Source organism: Bidens hawaiensis, unplaced genomic scaffold (assembly GCF_021521415.1).
Source record: "Bidens hawaiensis isolate Kalapana, Puna unplaced genomic scaffold, B.hawaiensis_p1.1 tig00023041_1, whole genome shotgun sequence".
In the NCBI taxonomy this organism is placed as follows: Eukaryota; Viridiplantae; Streptophyta; class Magnoliopsida; order Asterales; family Asteraceae; genus Bidens; species Bidens hawaiensis.
The window spans coordinates 115164-138346 of NW_027493598.1; the positions used below are offsets into that span (position 1 = coordinate 115164).

General features: G+C 35.6%; 1 protein-coding gene across 1 annotated transcript; it reads left to right on the top strand.

Annotated features, from left to right (window-relative positions):
* Positions 1–1322: 1322 nt before the first annotated feature.
* LOC143566718 (peroxisomal membrane protein PMP22-like) lies at positions 1323–10068 on the top strand. The gene is made up of 6 exons (XM_077053340.1): positions 1323–1481; positions 3092–3190; positions 9071–9172; positions 9266–9341; positions 9719–9789; positions 9910–10068. Exons 1-6 carry the CDS (start codon positions 1413–1415, stop codon positions 10051–10053), a joined length of 561 nt encoding a protein of 186 aa, XP_076909455.1. The 5' UTR covers positions 1323–1412; the 3' UTR covers positions 10054–10068.
* The last annotated feature ends 13115 nt before the right edge of the window (positions 10069–23183 follow it).

A 23183-nucleotide genomic window follows, 5' to 3' on the forward strand; every position in this document is an offset into this window, starting at 1 on the left:
TTTTTTTATAAACATTCCGACATAATTTTACTAAATACGAAGGTCTTGATAAATATATGTTTTTAAGTGTGATTTCGATACAACATTATTGGTTTTTTTATATATTTTAAATAAACATAAACAATTTAATAAAATAATTGATTTATGTTGGGTTAGGTTAAATTGAGATTGTGAATGAGAATGAAAATATAAATTAGCCCACTTATGGTTTGTTAGTCCAAATTTAACAGCTTTCAAGTCCATATTAACAAATTTATGCATAAATAAGTATATGATACCATATTGCCCATAATTTGGTAGCGATTGATAATTTGATATGTAGGAATGAAATAACCTATTGGGAGGAAATTAAAAAATGTCTTTCGTTGATTTATGGAATTAAATGATCAAGTATCTAGTTCATTTCATCCCTAAAATATACCCGAATTTCATTCCATCCATCTTCATGTTTAATTTTTTTTTTCATTTCATCCCCTTTTTCACCCTACATCCATCACCACCGCCACGGACCATCGCTATCACTGTTAGCCACCCACCATCGTCAGTCGTCCGCCACTGCCATCAACCATCTCCCCCACTGTATGGTTTAACCACGTACAAATAATAACGTGTTAAGAGCATCCACAATAAGGAGACACAAAACACAAAAAAACATGCATACTCAACTGCGGCATCATAAAAATACTATTATTTGAACCACTTAAAACTCACCCAACAAGGAATGTTGAAAACACCCATTAAAATCGTCACATTATCACCGCATTTTACATTTTTTTAAAATTTTATTCAACATCTGGCCCCACCATCTACAAAAGAACCTTGTCTTTTTATAGTTTTTATGAAAAAATGTGTGAAAAATGACTAATAATATAAGAAAACTAATGACATGAGCAAACTAGTTTAATATAAGAAAACTAATGACATGAGAAAAAAAAATGCATCCATGAAAACACATTTGTGAATGCTCTAATCAATATAGACCAAGTCCAAACACGTACAAACCTTTCAAAACATTTAACTTGTATAATTTAGTCTTTACTTAATCTAACATTAACAAACCGATTATAATATTTTAAAACATGTTGAATAGTCCTCTATGTTACTAACCAACTCCATATTAATTTGACTGAACTTTAGGACAACTTTATAAAATGCAAATTTAATAATATATTTTGGTAACGTCATGGTGGCGTCTAGTCTCCGGCAGCTCTTGTAGTCAGCCGGTTATGGTGTTAGGTAGAAGTGCCAGGGACAAAACTGGAAAATGGATATCCAATTTTATAACGGAATCCATAATATTTAATTCCAAATTAGTCAACAACTGCACGTTTTATAATTACAGTTTACACATTATTCGGCTTTAGAATCCCAAAACACATCGAAATAAATTTTAATTTTAATAATTAATAAAAATGTCGATTGCTAAGAAAGGGTTTCAACAATACCTGTTACAGCTTCAACAACATCCTTTAAGAACAAAGGTACTTATTTTTATAAAAAATTGAAATGTGTTATCTTTATTTTTATGATTTATCAACAGGGATTTAAAAAAAAAATTTAATTTCGCTATTTTAGTTGAATCAAGAACTGGGTTTTGTTTATTTTAATGATTTATGAACTGGGTTTTTTAATTTTTTTTTTAATTAATTTTGTGTTTTTTTAGTTGAATCAAGAACTGGGTTTTGGGATTCTTGATTAATAATGAATTAATTTTTTTTTGTTTTAATGAATTATTCTCATCTTCTTTATTTAGATGTGTCAAAAATTGGGTTCCAATATGTAGAAACATAGATATTACATCAATATAGCAGGTAGGCGGGCAACAAGTTGCGCCGCCACCCCTTTCTGAATTGCAAACCCTAACCTGCTAAAGACATACCCCTGCCCCTTTGGAGTCGACACATTGCTATGCACAACCTGTTGGACCCTGGTTAGAAAACGGATAGCTTCCGGTGCCAAGGAGCCAAATGTATCAAAAGCCAGAGGGACAAAAACATGTTGGTTCTCTTCGCAGGCTTTAGCATGTTTCTCTACCTTCTTCGTTTCAGCCCTTTTCATTGCTTGCCCAGCTACAAACCCATTATCCCTCAAACCAGCTAAGGGAGATACCCCTGTGAGGTCAACACAAGCGTGTTTTCCCCCGGCCCAACCAAAGACGAGCAAATCTGCCGGTCGTAGAGTGGATCTCCCTTCCGTGGGGTCTGTAAGGAAGTTTACGGGGGCTTCCTTTTTAGTTGATATCCCAGCTCGCCTTAAGATGTCCCAAAGAACGTCCCGCACCCAATAATGTCGGTATTTGAACCCAGGCATCTCCTTGCAATGAACCGCATGCTCTCCGAATTTATCCAGGCAGGCCTTACGGCAGATCGGACATGTTTCGTCTTCTGGGTACATTGGGACCATCAAACGGTACTTAAGAATGGCCCTATACTCGACCGCAGACATGCTTTGGCCCAAGCCATCAATCGGGATAACGGTCAGAAAATCTTGGGCATGAGGACCTTGTAAGCATTCAAAAACCGCCTTCTGTCGAGGGGACAATCCAAAAACTTCTCCCAGGCTCTGAGCGATTTTTCCAAAAAGGGCATTCGCCAAAGTTTTTTGAGGCTTTGGTGGGGCGGTGTCCATATTAGAGAAACCGCCAATGTTAAAGTCTGGGAGAGCGCCATTTAGGCGTTCCAGGGCCTGCACGTAGTCTGGGTCCAGGTCGACAACTCCGCTATTCCTTAAGATGTGATTCTGTAGCTTCCAAGACTGAGCCCTCGACGCTACAAAAGCGTAAACCCCAACATCATGAGCCGAAAGAAGGCCTAAACCCCCTAAGCTCATCGGTAAAGATGCAAGTCGCCACTGAAGATCACCAAAGAACGGGCCTCCACATACAACTATGTCTTCGATGGCTTCTCGTAGCCCCTTATCAAAACATGAATTATGAAATGGGTTTTGTTCTTTTTGAATCAAGAACTGTTTTTTTTTTCTGTTAATTTTGTGTTTTTGGATGAATCAAGAAATGGGTTTTTGGATTCTTGATTAATAATAAATTGGGTTTTTTTTTTGCTGGAATTATGTACTGAAATTTTGCATGTTTTAGGCTTTGACGGCCGGAGTTTTATCGGCGATCAGTGATATAGTGTCTCAAAAGCTTTCCGGCATCCAGAAATTGCAAATTCGGCGACTTATTCTAAAAGTGGTATGATCTGATCGTGTTTTATGTTTGAATTTGATTGAATCTTTTGATGTTTGGATGATTTGAATCTGATCTAGTGTTTGACTTTTTGTTAAATTTGAAGTCAACGCGTTGACTTTTATTCACACAAGTAGTTGGATTATTATTTGTCAAAAAAAGAAGAGTATTTGGTTTATCATATGAGCAGTATGATGTCAAATCAAGTCTACTCACTATGTCTATAGGTGTCGTATGATAGGACGAAAAAATGGTAATACGGATCATATGACACTGGTCACATCATATGGGTCATATGATTTGCCCCCTCATATGAGCCATATGGCCATTTTTCACCTATTATATGACATGTATGGACCATACGATCCATATGAAACGTTAGTGGTGTTTCACAAACTTCGTGCGTCCTTTATATGGATATAAGAGGCCAGGGAGCCATTCAGATAATGTGTCAGTAGTGTTTGTATAGCTCTAGCATTGAAATAATCTTGAGGTGTAATGCGTTAGAATCGTGCTCATCTTTGTTTGTTTAAAATTTTGTTTAACAAATCATATATTAAAATATTCTCCCCCAAAGTTCAAATATGTAGTAAATTTGGACATTCTTGTGCTCAAATCACTTGAAATTAAGTTGGAACTTGTTAGCTAATAAACAATAGTTGAGGGGGTTAAATGTAATTTTTAGATTGTTCAAGGGTCAATCGTGTATTAGTTGAACGAATTAGTTGTTCGTTAGTCGTTGTCAGTTGTATAACTACCCTGGTTGTTAATGAGATGATTTGGGAATTTTCCTTTCTTCTCTGAATTTCTATGTTCTTACAATTTGCAGCTAACAAATTGGTATCAGAGCTACCGATTCTCGGAGTTCTGTGTTCAATTCGATCACATCTTCGTTTGTTTCGTTTTAAATCGAGAAATTGATCATTTGTTCGTTCAGTTTCATTCAATTCTGTCTGATTTCTTTCATTTTTTGACCTAATTGATCAATTTCAATCTTATTCGTTTCATTCCTAAATCCCTAATTCGTTTCTGCCCTAAATTTGACCTAAATTGTTGTCTACCCTAAATTGATCACCATTCGATCAGTTTCCCTAAGAATTCCATTCAAATTTGTTTCAATTCGCTCTAGTTGATCAATTGCTTGATCAATTTCACCTAATTCTATGATGACTCGTAATCAAACGATGGAGCAACGAGTTCAAGAACATGACCAGACTTTGATTCGTTTAGAATCTGCTGTAAACAAGAATCTCACAGAGTTAGATGGTTTCAAAACATTGGCGCTTCAAAATGCTGTAAACATTTCTTCCATGAAAATACAGTTAGAGAATCAAATGAATGAAATTCTTAAGAGCATTCAAGGTATGAACAATGGTCAACCGAATCAGACTGACAATTATGATAGAGGACCAGTGGGTTCTACAAACCATACACAGTTCAATTCCTATCATAACAGTCAAAATCGTTTAACGAAAATGGAATTCCCAAAGTTTAATGGTGAAAACATTGAAGGTTGGCTGTGTCGAGTGGAGCATTTCTTTGAAATTGATGCTACTCCTGAACATTTAAAGGTTCGTTGTGCTATTGTACATTTGGATGATATAGCACTGTTATGGCATCGGTCTTTTGTTAGATCAAGGGATGGTAGTATTGAGGGAATGTTATGGCCTGAGTATAGGGGGTTTATAACATCAAGATTCGGATTGGTACTTAATCAGAATGCTATAGCTTCTTTGGCAGATTTGAAACAAACAGAACAGCCTCTTAATGAGTTTTGTAAAGAATTTGACTTAGCCTTGACAAGGGTAAGTATTTGTGAAGAATATGCAATTAGTTTGTTTCTTAGAGCTGTTAAACCTGAGATAGGAACCCTGTGAAACTGATTAGACCTAAGAGTTTACCCGAGGCTTACATGTTGGCGAGAGTTCAGGATGATAACAATTTTGTGGCTCAAAGTCATAAGCCTAAACCTATTAGATCTTCCTATTATTCATCTTCTACTCCTAAAACTACAGATTATGGTAATAGAGGATTTAGTAGTGCCAACATTCCTTTGTTGCCTGCACCACCTATTAGGCCTAAACCAATTAGTTCAAGAAAATTGTCTCATAAAGAAATAGAAGAGAAGAGGGCAAAGGGTGAATGTTTTGGGTGTAATGAGAAATACACCCCTGCACATGTTTGCAAAAATAAACAACTCTTTTCCATAGAGTTATTTGCAGAAGAATATGAAGAAAGGGAGCTCAATGAAATGTTCATACAACCTGCACAAGAACCACATATTTCTCTCAATGCTATTATGGGTATGCCTTCTTTCTCTACTATGAGGATACAAGGGTCAATTGGAACTAAGCCTTTACAAATTCTAATTAATTCTGGGTCAACTCATAATTTTCTAAACTTAGATTTGGCATTGAAGTTTAAATGCCCAATCAAAAGTGTTAGTGAGTTGAACATCACCATAGCAGATGGTAATAAGATGCCTTGTACTAAGTTGTGTGAGAACTTTAAGTTGATGATGCAAAGAAATTGGTTTACAACCGATGCCATGCTTATTCCAATAAGTAGTTATGACATGGTTTTGGGGGTGCAATGGTTGCAGACTCTCAATGATATTAGTTGGAATTTTAAGAAGTTGACAATGAAATTCAAGGTGGGAGATCAGTTATTTGAGCTTAAGGGTATTGGTTCTAATAGCATGACTTTATGCTCTTCTGACAAAATGAGTACTTTGTTGTGCAACACTAAAGATGTGGCCTTGGCTCAACTGTTCGGTTTACAAACCTTCACTGCAGAATCATTTCAGCATGAAACTGTGGTCAGTGATCATACTTATAATCCAGCTTTAGCTAATCTCTTACAAAAATATGAAGATGTCTTTTCTGTTCCTACTCCATTACCTCCTAAACGGGGCTGCGATCACAAAAACATTTTGAAAGATGAAAATATAACCATTTGTGTTGGAGAAATTAACACAGGAGTTATTAGAAACCGGCATTGTCAGAAATAGTCAGAGTGCGTTTGCTTCCCCTGTAGTGCTTGTTAAGAAGAAAGATGGTACTTGGAGATTCTGTGTTGACTACAGGAAACTAAATGAGGCAACTGTTAAAGACAGATTTCCAATTCCCTTAATAGAAGAGTTACTAGATGAATTGGGTAGTGCACATGTATTCTCTAAGCTGGATTTAAGGGCCGGATACCATCAGGTAAGAATGAATGAGAATGACATCCATAAGACAGCTTTTAGAACTCACCAGGGTCTCTTTGAATTTGTAGTTATGCCTTTTGGGCTAGCTAATGCTCCTGCTACTTTCCAATCTATGATGAATGCTACATTCAAATCATTGATGAGAAAAACTACTCTAGTATTTTTTGATGATATACTAGTGTATAGTCCTACAATGGAACAACATCTCATTGATTTAGAACAAGTATTGGCTTTACTTAGAAGGGATTGTCTCTATGCAAAGAAGTCTAAGTGTTCATTTGCAGGGGCAAATGTGGAGTATTTGGGGCATATTATCTCTGGTAAAGGAGTTCAAACCGATCCTAAGAAAATTATAGCTATTCAACAATGGCCAATTCCATTAAATCTCAAACAATTGAGAGGTTTTTTGGGTTTAGCCGGCTATTATAGGAGGTTTATAAGATCTTTTGGAGTGTTGGCTAGACCACTCACAGATCTTCTTAAAAAAGATGGTTTCAGTTGGAATGAAGCAGCCCAGTCTGCTTTTGATTAGTTGAAAGTGTCCCTCACATCAGCTCCTGTTTTAAGCCTTCCTGATTTTTCAAAACCATTTGTGGTAGAAACCGATGCTTCTTCTAAAGGATTGGGAGCTGTTTTAATGCAAGAAAACCATCCTATAGCTTTTATCAGTAAAGCCCTATCCACTAAACAACAAGCTTTGTCAGTTTATGAGAAAGAATTATTGGCTATTATAATGGCTGTTAAGACTTGGCACCGTTATTTAATCACCAAGAAATTCCTTATCAAGACTGACCAAAAAAGTTTAAAGTATCTCTTAAGTCAAAAGATAACCACTCCTTTACAGCAAACTTGGTTAGTTAAATTGATGGGCTACACTTATGAGATTACTTATAAAAAAGGTTCAGAGAATGTGGTGGCTGATGGGTTGTCCAGAGTACATGGTATGGCTCTATTTGAAATAGGAATGAGTTCTGTAAATCCTTTATTATTGGATAGAATAAAAGCTTCTTGGCAGCATGATACTCACTTGCAGGCTATTATCTCTAAACTGGAACAAGGTCACCAAATTCCTCAGGTAACATGGGATGGGACATTACTTAAGAGGAAGAATAAACTATGAGTGGGTAATGATGAGCAGTTAAAAAAAGACATTTTACAACTGTTTCATGCTTCTCCAATGGGAGGGCATTCTGGGTATTTTCCAACTTTGCAAAAGATCAAAGCTTTTTTCTATTGGAAGGGATGTTATAAACAAGTTTTTACCTTTGTTAAAGAATGCTCTCTGTGTCAACAAGCAAAATATGAGCCAATAGCCACTCCGGGTATGTTGCAGCCACTACCAGTCCCTACTCATGTGTTTACAGACATTTCTATGGACTTTGTATCTGGGCTGCCAAAGGTGCAAGGTAAGGATACTGTATTGGTGGTTGTAGACCGCTTAACTAAATATGCTCATTTCATTGCACTTGCTCATCCTTTTAATGCATCTCAAGTGGCTACTGCATTTTTGGATAATGTTTGTAAACTACATGGGTGTCCTATGACTATAGTCTCTGACAGAGATCCTATATTTCTGAGCCAATTTTGGAAAGAGTTTATGCGGTTGCAAGGGGTTCAGTTAGCATATTCTACTGCCTATCATCCTCAGAGTGATGGACAAACTGAGGTATTGAATAGGTGTTTAGAGACCTACTTAAGGTGTATGTGCATGCAGTCTCCTAATCAGTGGCTTAAATGGCTCAGTTTAGCCGAATGGTGGTATAATAGTACTTATCATTCATCACTAAAAATGAGTCCTTTTGAGGCTTTGTATGGGTTCCCTCCTCCTATACACATTCCTTATGTACCTTATGATACTAGTGTGGAAGCTGTGGAATCATTCCATCAAGATAGGGAAGTGATGATCACTAACCTAAAGCATAATTTGTCTCAAACAAGGAACATGATGAAACAATATGCAGATAAAAAAAAGGAGTGAAAGGCAGTTTGAAATTGGCGATTGGGTGTACCAAAAATTGCATCCTTTTGTTCAAAATTCATTGAGAAAGATTAAGCATTCTAAATTGGGTCCCAAGTATTTTGGGCCTTTTTTGATCGTAGAGAAAATGGGTACGGTAGCTTACAAATTGGACTTACCAGTGGAGACGCAGCTACACCCTGTATTTCATGTGTCCTTATTGAAACCAGCTTATGGCCACCATCAGCCTTCCATTCCATTGCCTACTGGTCCAAGATTTTTGTTGCAACCTCGTTCGATTGTTGACCGTCGGTTGGTTCGCAAGCGTAATCGTCTAGCTACACAGGTGCTGGTTCACTGGCAAGGCCTACCGTTGGAAGATGCTACTTGGGAAGATTTAAATGAGTTTGAATTACGTTTTCCAGAGTTTAATTCTTGAGGACAAGAATTTGTTTTGGGGGGGAAGTTTTGTTAGCTAATAAACAATAGTTGAGGGGGTTAAATGTAATTGTTAGATGGTTCAAGGGTCAATCGTGTCCGAATGTATTAGTTGAACGAATTAGTTGTTCGTTAGTCGTTGTCAGTTGTATAACTACCCTGGTTGTTAATGAGATGAACAGCTATGATTTGGGAATTTTCCTTTCTTCTCTGAATTTCTATGTTCTTACAATTTGTAGCTAACAGAACTGATTCATGTATACACGGATTCATTGCTATGCAGGTTTTGGGGTGCGCGTATCTTGGACCGTTTGGGCATTTCTACCACATGCTATTGGAGAAATTGTTCAAGGGCAAAAAGGACTCGTCAACGGTTGCCAAGAAGGTATTCCTTTAACCTCTAAAATTTGAATACATGTATAAATGGTAGTTATGTGATGGACTGATGGCTAATTGGCGGTTTCATATACAATTTCAGGTGGTGGTTGAACAATTAACATCAGGTCCATGGAACAACTTGATGTTTATGCTCTATTACGGGCTTGTTATCGAGGGTATGTTCTTCTTACTGCAAGTCTGCTAGTGCCATTATTACTTTTGAATAATTTTGTATTAATAATATTCATGTTAAAAATTCTATCTTAATAACATTCATGATAAAAATTCTAATGCATCCCCTCAAAGTTTACTTTCATAATAATATTCATGTTAAAAATTCTAATGCTCTATTACGGGCTTGTTATCGAGGGTATGTTCTTCATACTGCTAGTCTGCTAGGGCCATTATTAGTTTTAAATAATTTATTATTATTATTTTTCATGTTAAGAATTCTGTCATAATAATATTCATGTTTAAATTTTGAGTCCGTCACTGATTCAAGTATTTCAAGTTATAAAATAACTTATGTTTATGTCACGTACGTTATGCGCAGGAAGACCATGGATCCAAGTAAAAACTAAAATCAAGAAGGAATACCCAACAGTTCAGTATGCATCATGGACGGTACAATAATTTCCTTTTACAAGCTTTTTGTTTTATTAAATCTTTTTTACATTTATGCGGGAGTTGCTTACTTTTATAAGTTTAGTAAGTACCGAATAATATTTACCGACCAATGTGCAGTTTTGGCCGGTAATCGGGTGGATAAACCACCGCCACGTGCCGCTGCAATTCCGTGTGATCGTCCAAAGCTTTGTCGCAATGTGCTGGTACGTTTTTTACGTAATGTTTAAAACTCATGGACCTCACCAATACCCTGCTAACTAGAAACGTTAATTTATTTTGATTTTAATGTGTAGGGATATTCTTGAGCCTAAAAGCAAGCAGGTCAATGACAATAACCAAAGGTTAAGCAAATAATAAAGGAGCTTCTTTAATAAAATCATCTACTGCTCCAGCTATTATGCAAAATTGGGTCTTATTGTAGTTTAAAAGATTGTTTACTTATATTTTCGATATTTTTTTCACAATTACACAAAAACAGCAAGATGTGTTGTCGTGTTTCCTTAGTGAAATCTATGTATTATGCCAGTTTCTGATCAGAATCAGTGACATATTTGCTCGATAAGCTTCATTAATAGCGCGCACATAACCATATTACCTCAAGAACTGTTGCAAGCCGCTTTGATCATTCGGACATGATCATTGTCTATGAGGTATCATAGAGATCATACACAGTGACGGATCTTGAACAAATAATATGAGTGGGCCGGAGGATCTTGAACATATACATTGACGGAACTAGAGAATTATAATTAGGCTTGTAAACGACCCAAACGAACATTAATGAGGAATATTCGTATAGGTTTAGTTGAACGAAAGACAAATTACGAATAATCAAATAAACGGTGTGCGTTTTGTGTAGGCTAGGAAATTGAACGTGTATGTTTATTTTAGTTAATAGTATAATCACACGCTTCACGAATACGGACAAATATAATTTAACACAAATGAATGAACGTTACTAAACTAACACCAACTAAAATAAATTTAAACATCAATTAGTTCTACCTTAAAACTTAATAAGATTAAACAAATTCTAATAAATAGTATTTTTAGTTTTATAGAACTAAATTAAATTGTAATTAGTTAAAAATAACTTAAATAAATATATAAATGAACGTAACTAACCAAACAAACTTAAACATACGTAATTTATGAACATAAACAAACAAAAAATAAAAACCTAAATGAATGCATATTTGTTTATCTCAAATTTAAACAATTATATTTAAATTGTACCTAATTATTTTTAAAAAATATATTCAAAATAAGATTACCAGGTTGTATATCTATATTTAAAATCTAATGTAACAATGTGAAACGCCTAAATCAAACTACAACATCAAAAAAATATATATAATAAACTAATAGAATTAAATAACTAAAATTATGTATGCTGTTTTTAAGTAATAAAAATAAACTAATGGATATTAAAAAAAGTGTCAAGAGGGGAAATTGAAAGTCAAAGTTATCTTTTTTTAATACATTGAATTTGTAATAAAATATTAATTTCTTTGTATTTATTACCCTAAACCAAGTAAATTAAATAATCTTTTCACCATCTTCTTCCTTTTATTTCTTTTCACCGGAAAGACGAAAGACGCACAACTCACCTGAGCTTTGAGCTTTCTGAAGTAACTATTTTACTTTCTTTTTCTCTGATTTAAGCATCATGTGGTTCCGTCACTAAATCTGAATGGGTCAGACTCAATACATATAACTTTATCTTTTACTTATTCGTAAAAAGTCGGGTGGACCGAGGCCCGCCTTGGCCCAAGCTAAGATCTGCCCCTAAACACACTAAAAATATGTTAAAGTTCACTTGGTAAATGAGATAATAACTATCCATAATTAAAATTATTTATTTTTTTCGGAAACATATCCTTTTAAGTTTTAGTATTCTTTTAAGATCGTTATATAAGATGAGCGAGAACACATGAACATCGCTTATGATTTTTATTTATTAGGTATAGAAAATAACATACCATATGATCATATTATATTGATTTATAATTTTTTATGCTATTTATATTTGTATTTCCATTCTTTTATTGTATATACTATCATAAATTACTTTTAAGTTACAATTAAATTAGTCTTAGTGTTCTATAAAACATATTGAAAAAAAAAATTAAAATTTTCATATGTTTCAATATACTATTTTTGCTTTAGTGTTCTAAACATATTAAAGAGAAAGTAAACAATAATTTCATAGGAGTATTTATTAGAAGACTACATAGTCCTTACTATTACATTTCTTATACACGTGAATCACATCGGCACAAGTTGGAAGGGTACCAGGTGGACAATAATCCTCACAATCCTGCGCATCTCTGCAAGGCCACTGTATATCGAATGCAATAATTTCATCTTTAATCAAATTTCCAGCACCATCGACAATAGTGGTAGTAGATTTAGAGTCTCGTATAGCACTAACAGAGGCAAAACTAAAAGTACTTAACACCAATGTGGCTAAAACTACAAGCTTAAGTGAAGTGTTCACCATTTTTTTAATGTGGTCTTAGTTGTTCGAGCTTCGAAAGTCCCTCTAGGAAATATTTATACTCATGAGATCACATTTTTTATATTAAAAAGTATATTTGTAAGTTAATGACAATAAGATTACGAAAATACCTTACATGATATCATAATGTAATGTATTCGCATTATGCTACATTGCATTGCAGTGACGGATCCAGGAAATTTTCTCACAGGGGTCGGAAATTTTTTGTATCTGTACACAGTTGACCATCGCTATATAATATTTCTTTTGTCCGGTTTGACCATCTGGTCGGGTTGAAATGCGTCGGTCATATATATAGAAAAAAATTATAATCAAACAAAGCATTATATAACAAAAAAAAAAGTACGAGAAACTTCATTATTAATGCATAATTATTGTACAATATATCTAGTTTTGTTCTATACAGGTTTTCATTTTTTGAAATCTAACCAAAACATCATCTACTTTGACATTTATAAGCAAGTTTTTCTCAATGAAACAAATAAAACCATCGTTTAAACTCTAATCACCCATCTGATTACGCAAAGCGGACTTCACGCACTCCATTGTCGAAAAGCAAATTTCAGCGCTTACGATTGCAATGGCTAATGCTAACTTCATATAACGAATAAACAATACACAAATGCAAATGAAGTAAGTGTAACATCCCTAAAATTTTCATACCAATTTTGTCAATTTAAGAAGTTGAGGGACCAATTAGTCATTTAGCTAAAATAAATATATAAAACCATCATGAAGCGACACATGTCCGATGACTAACCGCATGAAATCAACGTGTGTCCAATGACTAATCATATGGAATGACATGTGTCGCCACATGTCAACATAAAGGACACGTGTCATCATAAGAGTGAATGGTGGCAAGAGACGGTCCGACCGAGGGTGTGAGTTTCAACTATAAATAGTGGTCATATGTTGCTCATCTGTGACATCCCGAACACCAAACCACTTTCACTTTCTCAAAGCTTGTGCCACCGAGTTGGAGTTCCGACGCCACTATAGAGTTTCGAAGTTTCATAGCCCCGACACCCTGCGTATAGTCGAAGTAGTCCTCGTTCGTCCTTAAGCGTTATACCCATTTTAAGGTAAGAGTTATGTTTAAGATATTTCAATTCATAGCTTAGATCTTAGTCGAGGGTATAGCCTAAACCTTGGAAAGTTTATAGATATATTTAAACTTTTTATATATATAAAGGCTTACAAAAATAAACGTTTCTTTATTATTAAGAAATATAAAGTTTTACATGCAAAGATTATTGTTAATTGATTTTCTTCTAGACGAAGAAACATTAACTTTTATATAAAAGATATTTATAATTAAAAAAAAGAAAAGCGTGACGGGCATGTAGTAACTGGAAGGGTGACAATACCGGTAGTCGAGTTTCTTGTCTAAGGAAAGTAATTCGTATAAATCCCAATCAACCGCGGGACCCGTTTACTTTCCTGGAGAGCTTGATGAGAGTGTTCGAACCTATTAGGCCAAAGCATGCCACATCATACGCTATGCGAACTAAAATAGCATTTTGAATAAAAATGACTTTTATATCAAAATAAATGCTTATCAAGGTTTAAAGCTACAAATTAGACTAAAGGTCTAAAGCTAGATCAGTTGATCTAGATATTCATACAAAGGTATTCTCGTAACTACAGGTTCGAGATAGCAAGCGCAACATAAATCAGTAAAAGCATTTTGATCATAATAAAGGTGAGTACATTGACTCCAAAACTAACGCGAAGGCGTTAAGCATTTTTACATATGATTTAAAAATCAAACACACGGCTTGAATGGTTTTCAAAACGTTTGATGCGTAAAGGTAATCTAACGACATAGCATTCAGGCCATAAGTGCACGTATACTTGGATCCAATTTTATACACGTGTTACGGATGAAAGGCCGTAACATGGCTAGTAAAGAGACTCAGTTGTAGGCATACGTAAAACTACGGTCAATCTGAGTAAAAAAACTAGTGTGCTCAGTGGTTGTACACTCGGGTGAAACAGTCCTGCTGAATGTGTAGATATACTAATACAAATTACGATTGAACGAGTTTTAAATTCTTGCCAATATAAAATATTTTGTGTCTATTAATGTTATTCACCAGCTTTTAGTTGACGTAGTATTTTAAACATTTTCAGATAATCAGTAGTAAGTGATAAAGACAGTAGAGTATCATGGAGATAGCTCATTGGAGATATAGAAGGATCTGTGGGCTCATTTTGTTAAACTCCTTATAAAATATGATTATGTTAAAATAAATGTTTTATATCATCAAGGGTATTTAAATCCCTATTTATGTAAAGAAATATTTTGTCAAAAGAATTTTCCGCTGCAACAAAATAAACTCCGATATATTTTCAAAACCGATACCAACTATTGGTCATACGTCTAGGCCCCTATGGCCGGGTGTGACAGGTTGGTATCAGAGCCACCGGTTTTAGCGAATTAGATATTTGTTAAGTATCTAGGCTTTAACCTAAATAATTACGGATAAGATAGGTATATTTAGTAAATGTTTAGGCAGAGTAAATAACATTTATCTCTTTTTCTCGTCTATAGAATGTCGAAGAAAGGGAACTCGAATATCGAAGTTAACAGCGGACCCTCGAGGAACACGAGAGGGAGATTAAAGAAAACAACTGTAAATCTTGAAACCGATGCTACCCCTCTAAACGAAGGTCAATTTGTTCGAAAGGAGGAGATGCAACATCTAATTACTAAAGGAATTGCCAAAGCATTACCAGTAGTGATCAAAGCTATAAAAGAACAAGAATCTTCGAACAAAGAATTGTACAACAAGTTAGAAAGAGAGGAAGAAGAGTATGCCAGCTCTAATGCTGATAGTGACTCTGAAGAAGAAAAACAGAAGAAAAAGAAGGCTAAACATCAAGGATGTACATACCGTGCATTCCAAGGATGTAAACCGACCGAATTTAGTAGTAATGAAGGTGCAGTAGCGACACTGCGCTGGATAGAGAAGATTGAGAAAGTGTTAACCATTAGTAAATGTGCTAACGAGGATAAAGTGTTGCATGCTTCCAACTTATTTAAAGATGAAGCATCAGAATGGTGGGACTCTATCATTCAAGCTAAGGGAAGCACGAATGCTTACTCTATGGAATGGAAAGAATTTAGTGGCATGATTACCCGAAAATTTTGCCCTAAATATGAACAAGAGCAGATGAAGGAAAGATTTCTAAATCTGAAAATGGAAGGTTCTGATCTAAAAGATTACAACTCCAAATTCTTTGCATACTCAAGGTTGGTACCTCAGTTGGTAACACCTGAGTCAGAGAAAATCAATCAATACATTTGGGGTTTAAATAGTAAGATCAGGGATGTGGTTAAGGCAGCAATGCCAACCACAATGGATTTAGCGACATAGCTAGCTGGAGTCCTAACTGAAGGAATGATGAGAACACTGAAGGAAAAAGAAAAGAAGAAGGTAACTAAGAAGGTGGAAGAGAGTTTAAAAACAAAGAGTGAATCAAAGAAATCTGATAAGAAATCAGGTAAGAAGGTGTTTCAACCTTCAATCCCTGAATGCAAGACTTGCAAACGAAGGCATTTAGGAAAATGCCGATTTGAGAAATTTTGCAAATATTGCAACATTTCTGGTCATTCAACCGAGGAATGCTACACCAAGAATAAAGACAATACATGTTTTGGTTGTGGAGAGAAGGGGCACGTCAAAACAGCATATCCAAAGTTGAACCAAGTCGGTGGAAGTGGCATCAAAACTGACGGGGGTGCAAGGAAAGGAAATGCACGAGCTTTCGTTCTTAACACTCGTGAAGCAGCAGAGATACCGGACGTTATTACCGGTACGTTTCCTGTAAATAATACGTATGCTAGGGTTTTATTTGATTCTGGTGCAAATCAAAGTTTTATAGATTATAAATTCAGTAGTCTATTAAATAAACCCTTAGTAAAATTAGACAAAACCTACGAAGTCGAAACGACAAACGGTGAACTAGTCAAGATATCTGAAGCATTAGAAGATGGTGAAATTACCTTGGCAGGGCATATCACTCATGTACGCTTACTGCCCATGACAATAGCAGGATTTGATGTAGTGCTCGATATGGATTGGTTAGTTGATAATCAAGCTCGTATCATTTGCCACAAAAAGATTATAGAAATTCATACACCAATAGGAGAAAGGATTCAAATTGAAGGAGACAAAAGTGATGGTCACGTTAGTATAATCTCGATGATTAAAGCTAACAAATGCCTAAGAAAAGGATGTTTAGCATTCATGGCATGTGTGATCAAAGAGCCAAAGAAGAATCAGATCGATGATGTGCCGGTAGTTAAGGAGTACGTAGATGTATTTCCAGAGGGACTACCAGGAATCCTTCTAGATAGAGAAGTTGAGTTTAGAATTGATCTGTTACCGGGTACAGCTCCAATTGCTAAATCCCCATACAGATTGGCACCAACGGAAATGCAAGAGTTAAAGAAACAGTTGGATGAACTTTTAGAGAAGGGATTCATTCGACCTAGTTCTTCACCATGGGGAGCTCCAATATTGTTCGTAAAAAAGAAAGACGGATCAATGAGAATGTGCATCGATTACCGAGCCTTGAACAAAGCAACTATTAAAAATCGATACCCGCTACCAAGAATAGATGATCTCTTTGATCAACTACAAGGAGCGAGTTTCTTTTCGAAGATTGATTTACGTTCAGGCTATCATCAACTAAAGGTGCAAGAAGAAGATATACCCAAAACAGCTTTCAGAACAAGGTATGGACATTATAAGTTCACGGTTATGCCGTTTGGACTTACTAATGCTCCAGCCGCATTCATGGATATGATGAATAGAATTTGTAAACCCTATTTAGATAAATTTGTAATCGTATTCATCGACGATATACTTATTTATTCTAAATCAGAGGAGGATCACAAAGTTCACCTCAGGATTTTACTTGAACTACTTAGAAATGAGAAATTGTATGCTAAATTCTCCAAATGTGAATTTTGGCTCCACGAAGTACAATTTCTTGGACATGTGGTCAATGCAAAGGGCATACAAGTAGATCCTGCGAAGATAGAAGTTATAATTAAATGGGAGATTCCAAAAACGCCAACCGAAGTTAGAAGTTTCTTAGGTTTGGCAGGTTATTATAGAAGATTCATAGAGAATTTCTCCCGAATAGCTGTTCCATTAACCTCATTAACTCGAAAGAATGTCAAATACGAGTGGGGACCCAAGCAACAGGAGACATTCGATATACTAAGGCAAAAGCTTACAAATGCACCTGTACTGGCTTTGCCAGAGGGTACGAAAAACTTTGTGGTATATAGTGACGCATCTCACACAGGATTGGGTTGTGTCCTAATGCAAGGAAACAAAGTTATATCTTATGCTTCTAGACAGCTAAAAGTACATGAAAAGAATTATACAACTCATGATCTAGAATTAGGTGCCATAATATTCGCGCTGAAATTGTGGAGGCACTATCTCTATGGAGTTAAATTCATCGTGTACACTGATCATAAAAGCTTAAAACATATCTTTGATCAGAAAGAACTTAATATGCGTCAAAGAAGATGGATGGAAACCCTAAACGATTATGACTGTAAAATAGTCTATCATGAGGGTAAAGCTAATATAGTAGCCGACGCATTAAGTCGAAAAGAACATGAAAAACCCAAGAGGGTTAGAGCATTAAGATTAGAGTTACAAATAGATCTAGTTCAGCAAATAAAGAATGCTCAAAAGAAAGCAATGGAAGAAAATCATATTGTTTAAGAAAAACGAAATGGTACCATTGACTCATTAGTCAAGGGTAAAGATAATATTCTCAGATTAGGGAATAGAGTCTGGGTACCAATCATAGGAAACTTACGAGAAAAGATTCTCGAAGAAGCCCATAAATCCAAATACATGATGCATCCTGTAAGTGACAAGATGTATCATAACCTTAAAAATGATTATTGGTGGATAGGCATGAAGAAAGATATTGCCATCTATGTTGCTAAATGTTTAACTTGCTCTAAAGTTAAAGCAGAACATCAAAAGCCGACAGGTTTACTACAGCAACCAGAAATACCAATTTGGAAATGGGATATGAGAACCATGGATTTTATCATGAAGTTACCTAAAACTTCACGACAAAATGATGCAATCTGGGTTATCGTAGATAGACTTACCAAGTCTGCCCATTTCATACCAATTCAGGAATCATATAACATGGATAGATTAGCACAATTATATGTGGATAACATAGTATCTTTACATGGAGTGCCATTATCCATTATTTCTGACAGAGATAGTCGTTTCACGTCCCATTTTTGGAAAAGTTTCCAGAAGGCGATGGGTACGCGCTTAAACTTAAGCACGGCTTATCATCCACAAACTGATGGACAAAGTGAACGAACAATTCAAACATTGGAAGACATGCTCCGAGCTTGCGTGATAGATTTTGGAGGTAGTTGGAATATCCATTTACCAATAATGGAATTTTCCTACAACAATAGTTATCACACAAGTATTCAAGCCGCACCATTCGAGATATTATATGGGCGTAAATGTAGAACACCTGTGTGTTGGTCAGAGATTGGAGAAAATCAATTGTCAGGTCCTGAAATAGTTCAAAATACGATTGACAAAGTGATACAGATCCGAGAACGTCTAAAAGCAGCCAGAGATAGACAGAAAATTTATGCTGATGTTCGTCGGAGACCATTAGAATTTCAGGAAGGTGACAAGGTCTTACTAAAGGTATCACCTTGGAAAGGCGTAGTTCGATTTGGCAAGAAAGGAAAGCTGAGTCCTCGTTTCGTTGGATCATTCAAGGTTCTCGGAAAGATCGGACCAGTCGCCTATCGAGTGGAACTACCAGAAGAGATGAAAGGAGTACACAATATATTTCACGTGTCAAACCTACGCAAGTGTTAGGCCGACGAATCTCTTAAAATGCCTTTAAAAGATGTGAAAATAAACGAAAAGCTTAAATTTGTAGAGCAACCAATCCAAGTTGAGGATAGCCAAATCAAATTCCTCAAACGAAAAAGATTGAAACTCGTTAAAGTTCGATGGAATTCTAGGCGTGGTCCAGAGTATACATGGGACTTTAGTCAGAAATGCGAAAGAGGTACCCACACTTATTCGATCAATCTCGAGGACGAGATTAATTCAAAGGTAGGGAGGATGTAACATCCCTAAAATTTTCATACCAATTTTGTCAATTTAAGAAGTTGAGGGTCCAATTAGTCATTTAGCTAAAATAAATATATAAAACCATCATGAAGCGACACATGTCCGATGACTAATCGCATGAAATCAACGTGTGTCCAATGACTAATCATATGGAATGACATGTGTCGCCACATGTCAACATAAAGGACACGTGTCATCATAAGAGTGAATGGTGGCAAGAGACGGTCCGACCGAGGGTGTGAGTTTCAACTATAAATAGTGGCCATATGTTGCTCATCTGTGACATCCCGAACACCAAACCACTTTCACTTTCTCGAAGCTTGTGCCACCGAGTTGGAGTTCCGACGCCACTATAGAGTTTCGAAGTTTCATAGCCCCGACACCCTGCGTATAGTCGAAGTAGTCCTCGTTCGTCCTTAAGCGTTATACCCATTTTAAGGTAAGAGTTATGTTTAAGATATTTCAATTCATAGCTTAGATCTTAGTCGAGGGTATAGCCTAAACCTTGGAAAGTTTATAGATATATTTAAACTTTTTATATATATATAAAGGCTTACAAAAACAAACGTTTCTTTATTATTAAGAAATATAAAGTTTTACATGCAAAGATTATTGTTAATTGATTTTCTTCTAGACGAAGAAACATTAACTTTTATATAAAAGATATTTATAATTAAAAAAAAGCGTGACGTGCATGTAGTAACTGGAAGGGTGACAATACCGGTAGTTGAGTTTCTTGTCTAAGGAAAGTAATTTGTATAAATCCCAATCAACCGCGGGACCCGTTTACTTTCATGGAGAGCTTGATGAGAGTGTTCGAACCTATTAGGCCAAAGCATGCCATATCATACGCTATACGAACTAAAATAGCATTTTGATTAAAAATGACTTTTATATCAAAATAAATGCTTATCAAGGTTTAAAGCTACAAATTAGACTAAAGGTCTAAAGCTAGATCAGTTGATCTAGATATTCATACAAAGGTATTCTCGTAACTACAGGTTCGAGATAGCACGCGCAACATAAATCAGTAAAAGCATTTTGATCATAATAAAGGTGAGTACATTGACTCCAAAACTAACGCGAAGGCGTTAAGCATTTTTACATATGATTTAAAAATCAAACACACGGCTTGAATGGTTTTCAAAACGTTTGATGCGTAAAGGTAATCTAACGACATAGCATTCAGGCCATAAGTGCACGTATACTTGGATCCAATTTTATACACGTGTTACGGATGAAAGGCCGTAACATGGCTAGTAAAGAGACTCAGTTGTAGGCATACGTAAAACTACGGTCAATCTGAGTAAAAAGACTAGTGTGCTCAGTGGTTGTACACTCGGGTGAAACAGTCCTGCTGAATGTGTAGATATACTAATACAAATTACGATTGAACGAGTTATAAATTCTTGCCAATATAAAATATTTTGTGTCTATTAATATTATTCACCAGCTTTTAGCTGACGTAGTATTTTAAACATTTTCAGGTAATCAGTAGTAAGTGATAAAGACAGTAGAGTATCATGGAGATAGCTCATTGGAGATATAGAAGGATCCGTGGGCTCATTTTGTTAAACTCCTTATAAAATATGATTATGTTAAAATAAATGTTTTATATCATCAAGGGTATTTAAATCCCTATTTATGTAAAGAAATATTTTGTCAAAAGAATTTTCCGCTGCAACAAAATAAACTCCGATATATTTTCAAAACCGATACCAACTATTGGTCATACGTCTAGGCCTCTATGGCCGGGTGTGACAGTAAGTGAGCAAAATATTATATAACCGAAACATTTTTTAGATTAAACAATTTAATCCATTAAATTCACCTGACATATTACTTCCGCCATCATACTTCTTTTTTTTAATTAGCTTAAATGTAGATTATGTTAGGAATTTGAGAATTGTGCTTAAGAATTGAGCATAGATTAATTGAGTATTTAAGCTTAAACTTGTATTTAAATTGTTTCCTTTTTTTTCGAACGGTGACTTTTGCAGTTAAGATATATCACACTCCTCGGTCTAACAGGAGGAGGAGCCCCACCACCCTACTCAGGCCAGCCAGACTATGTTGACATAATCGGGATCCACGCTGGCATCCGAGTTTGGCTTGGTCGTTCCCGGTAAAACCCAGTTGGCTCACCCCGCTCGAAGGCACGACATGTTTTTTTGCTCTGGAAAAATCCGATCGGAATCAGGACTCGAACCCGTGACATCCGGGTCATCCATCATGTTCCTGGCCATTGGGGCAAGCCCCGCTGGTTATTTAAATTGTTTCCTATTATACTCAAATTTAATTGGTATATTATTTATATACATTTATATATTATATAATTATAGATGTAAATATGCAAAAAAAATATATATATTATTAGGGCCGGTCTCAAATTTCATGAGGTTTCTCGAAATTCCAACAGAGTCGTTGTGTCGTTCTCGAAATCATACAGGGGTCGGGGTCAAAATTATACAGGGGTCGGTCAGGATTTTAACACATATATACTAGTAAAAAAAAATTTCGCAAGGGTCGGCCGACCCTCTACCCAAAGGGTGGGTACGCCATTGTTGCATTGTATGACATCATATCTTAATGTAATGTCTCGTATCGTATTCATAATAATCTATTACATTAATTCAATTAGATTACTATACCTAGGTGTGTTTCAAAAGAATCCGAATCCGAATCCGTATCCGAACTATCTGAAATTTCGGATATCCGAATCTCGGATATCCGAAAATTCGGATTCGAATATCAATTCTGAGATTTTTCGGATAGTTTGGATATCCGAACTATCCGATGTATAAAATTTAATATATTTTTTTATTTTATTTTACATAACTAATAAGAGAAACTATAACTGACTATGCTCTCTCTCTTTCTCTTTCGGTGAATCCAGTCTCCACAAGATACCATCGTTGGATCTGATCTACCCTCGTTGGATCGACCCTTGACGGCCTCCCTGCTATTATACGTGGTTACATACTCGCACTCTGATATATTAATTGGGTCATTCCGGGCTCTCAAATTTGAAGGAAGTAAGGAACAATCGACCTGGGTATGAGTAAATGGGTAACAGTGGTTCTAAAATTGATTTTGGGTTTTAGTCAATTGAATAATTTTGCTAAAAAAACTAGCATTTTTGTTGGAACATGTATTTGTCTCTTTTAGGCTTTAACATATGTGTTTGCAATGTTTAAGCTTGAAACAATGAAGGTGAACTTTGGGAAAAGATCTATTTCTTAATTGTTATTTATGATTTCGGATATCCGTTTCACTGTCCGAATGGATATCCGAAATTTCGGATATCCGAAGTGATTAAACTATGATCAGTTGCCTCACCCATATGATCCATTCAAGATTATAACCACATTCGATTGATGTATATACAAACATTTTTATTCCCAAGAACCATTTGTATGGCAATGACATACAAACCGACGAAACTAGACTCGTCTATGCCCGCCTTAGCGAATCCAACTCTTTGATTTCCATAGTCGAATACGGTGTGGTAAGCACCCATGAAAACATCTCCCAAAATCCTAAAGCATCACACAAATGTTACTTCTCATATACCCAAAATAGTAACGAAGATAGGGTAACGATGTAACGTTAAAACGATATGGTCTGGTTGAGTCTATCTGTAAACATTTTGTATCCAGCTTTTTTTAAAAAACATTATCAGTGGTTAATGTGTTAATATGATT

Coding starts and splice junctions, on each gene's coding strand:
- LOC143566718 (XM_077053340.1), top strand. CDS start 1,413: ATGTCGATTGCTAAGAAAGGGTTTCAACAATACCTGTTACAGCTTCAA. Junction 3,191..9,070: donor GGCGACTTATTCTAAAAGTG/GTATGATCTGAT, acceptor ATTGCTATGCAG/GTTTTGGGGTGCGCGTATCT. Junction 9,790..9,909: donor TTCAGTATGCATCATGGACG/GTACAATAATTT, acceptor ACCAATGTGCAG/TTTTGGCCGGTAATCGGGTG.